The 2,423-nt window shown below is 47.6% G+C and overlaps 1 protein-coding gene across 1 annotated transcript in view; it reads right to left on the reverse strand.

Moving 5' to 3' along the window:
* The window catches only part of LOC114071438 (keratin-associated protein 9-1-like), a 7,042-nt gene extending 6,897 nt beyond the window's left edge, over nt 1–145 (reverse strand). The window contains exon 1 of the mRNA XM_027909268.1: nt 5–145. Within this exon, the coding sequence (XP_027765069.1) occupies nt 5–145 (141 nt within the window). The remainder of the gene's footprint in view (nt 1–4) is intronic.
* Between the last annotated feature and the right edge of the window lie 2,278 nt (nt 146–2,423).

A 2,423-nucleotide genomic window follows, 5' to 3' on the forward strand; every position in this document is an offset into this window, starting at 1 on the left:
TGACCACGGGAGGAGGGTAGACCACGGCCCGGGAGTCCCCGCAGGAGGTGACACAGGGCTGGCTGCAGGCGTCCACGTAGGGCTCGGGGCACGTCACCTCGCAGGGGGATGAGCAGCCACTGCTCAGCAGAGCTCCTGAGGACATCTTTGGGGATGCAGACAAACCTACAGCAGGATGGAAATCACGAGATCAACACCCCCAGAGGGGACAACAGATCGTGCTCTGGTGTCCTTCACCAGGAAGGGAAAAAAAAAGGGGGGGAAAGGAGAGTTTAGAAAGGTTCAGGGTTGTCCCTCTTCTGCATTTCCCCCAAGTTCCTGCTGCTCTAGCAATGCTGGGAATGATGGGGAGCAAAGCCAAACCCCATCTGCCTTGGGAAGCAGCTCATCCTCAAGACTTCGTTGGATCATAATATACATTTATATACAGTGGTGGTAAGGAACAATATTGAACCAGGTGAGGAGCATCTATTGCTCCCAGAGCTGTCCTGAAGACACCTTTTGGGATGGAGAGAAACCTGCAGCACAGGCAGAGGAGTAAATTCAAATGCATATACAGCTCTGAGCCTTTACACACCCGCCACGATGATATAATTTATAGTTTCTTGACAGAAGGAATTATTGTCTTAGAAACACGAGAGGAGTTAATCTTTTACTCCAACTTTTTCTCCACTCTGGGTAAAAGCCAAGCTGGAAGTCGTTAAGTTATGACCTCCTCATCAAACAATCAGGATTTAATTGACACTTTCCCTTTGTGGTTTGGGAGAACACAGGCTCGCATTTTAAGACCTGCTCCTGCCAATAATTGCTGTGACTGGCTACAGAAACCTCACCCGCCTAAGAAACAAACCAAAACTGTTATTAAAGAAGCACAAAATCACCTGGGTCGGAAAAGACCTCCAAGATCATCAAACCCACGTTGCTGATCATTGCTGAGCATTGACATTAAATTATTTCCCCAATTAAACACTAGTAACAGCATCCCAGTTAACATAAAGGAACATAAACACACAGAACTTACCGAGGGCTCACCGAGGAAACCAAACTGAAGAGAAGCTGTTGGGGATCCTGGAGGAAACTCGGGGGTTTTTATACCCTCCCAGCAGCTCCCAGGACGTGCAACACACTTTGGGCCACGACATTTAAGCAGCAACAACATTTTGCTGGATAAGCTCCTTCTAATTGTAATAATTGCGTTGATAAGTGGCAATGATTAGTAAATCAGCTGCACATCACCCAATAGGTGCAACACACCCTCGGTCTTACTTTAATCCTGAAATTGTTTTTGTATGAATTTTGCGACCGGGGCCATTTGCTGACCTCGTTTGACTCCCCAGCTGAGCTCCCTTGGCTTTGGGGAGGGGGGAAGGCACCAGGTTTTTGCACCTTGAGCAACAGCAAAAACACCGGTTTGGCTTGGCCAGGGGAAATATTTTCTGTTCTGAGGAGAAAACTGGGATTTAGAATTGCGCAGAGCGGGGAAAACGGGCAAATTTCCTCTTTGTGTCTCGTTTTTCCTGTTTAACACCCACCCCAGGGAACTCCTTACAGAAGGGTTTGAACAGGTGAATTTCTTGGATGTCCACTGTCGTCCAAGAAAGCACCAGGGTGCACCCGTGTGAGAGCAAGCAGTGATTTTTCTCATCATAACTCTCCTGTTGCCACCTCTCAGGAGAGCTGCAACGTTCCAGAGGGACACACAGCTCTTGTCCTGGAGCCACCAGGAAAAAAACAAACAAACAAAAAAATATTTTTGGCTGTGGAAAGGCTGCATAGTAGAGAATGTAAAGGTGCTTTAATCTAAAACAAAATAAAAGAACCTTAAGAATGGCCAAGGACTGGTTGTTTGGGGTTTTTTTTCAGGAAAACCACAGTGGTATTCCTGGATTTAAAACCCCTTGGGTTGTTTGGTTTTTTTTGGGGGGGGGAGGAAGAGACACAAATGCATCGACAGGAAGAGAGATCTCTGAGCAATAACCAGAAACATCACGAAAACTTAGAGAACCGAGTGCTCTGGGCTGGGGGACAAGGTGGGTTTGGGGCACAGGGTGGACTCCGTGGGCTGGGAGGGCTTTTCCATCCCCAGGGGATCCTTTGATCATTCCATGCTTCATTTTTTTTACCCACTGCGATGGTTTTATTTAGTGTTTATACATAACAACCCCCCCCAGACCCCTGATGTTCCTGCCCCCAGTCCGAAAGTAGAGCACAGGGAGCTGAGATGGTTAAAAGATCTTGCAACAGAACATGAACAAGTCCTGTCAGGCGCCAGTGACAGCCCTTGATTTGACAGCTTTGCCTGTCAGCAGTTCTTCATTGACTCCTCAATTAACGTGAAACTTTCTGGTCTCCTGCAGTTGGGTTGAGAAATCTCAATTTACATGAGGAACCCCAGACCCTGCTGCTGGTTCTCCCGTTCCAGC

Source organism: Empidonax traillii, unplaced genomic scaffold, assembly GCF_003031625.1.
Source record: "Empidonax traillii isolate 1590-97213 ecotype Southwest subspecies unplaced genomic scaffold, ASM303162v1 scaffold2020:size47286, whole genome shotgun sequence".
NCBI lineage: Eukaryota > Metazoa > Chordata > Aves > Passeriformes > Tyrannidae > Empidonax > Empidonax traillii.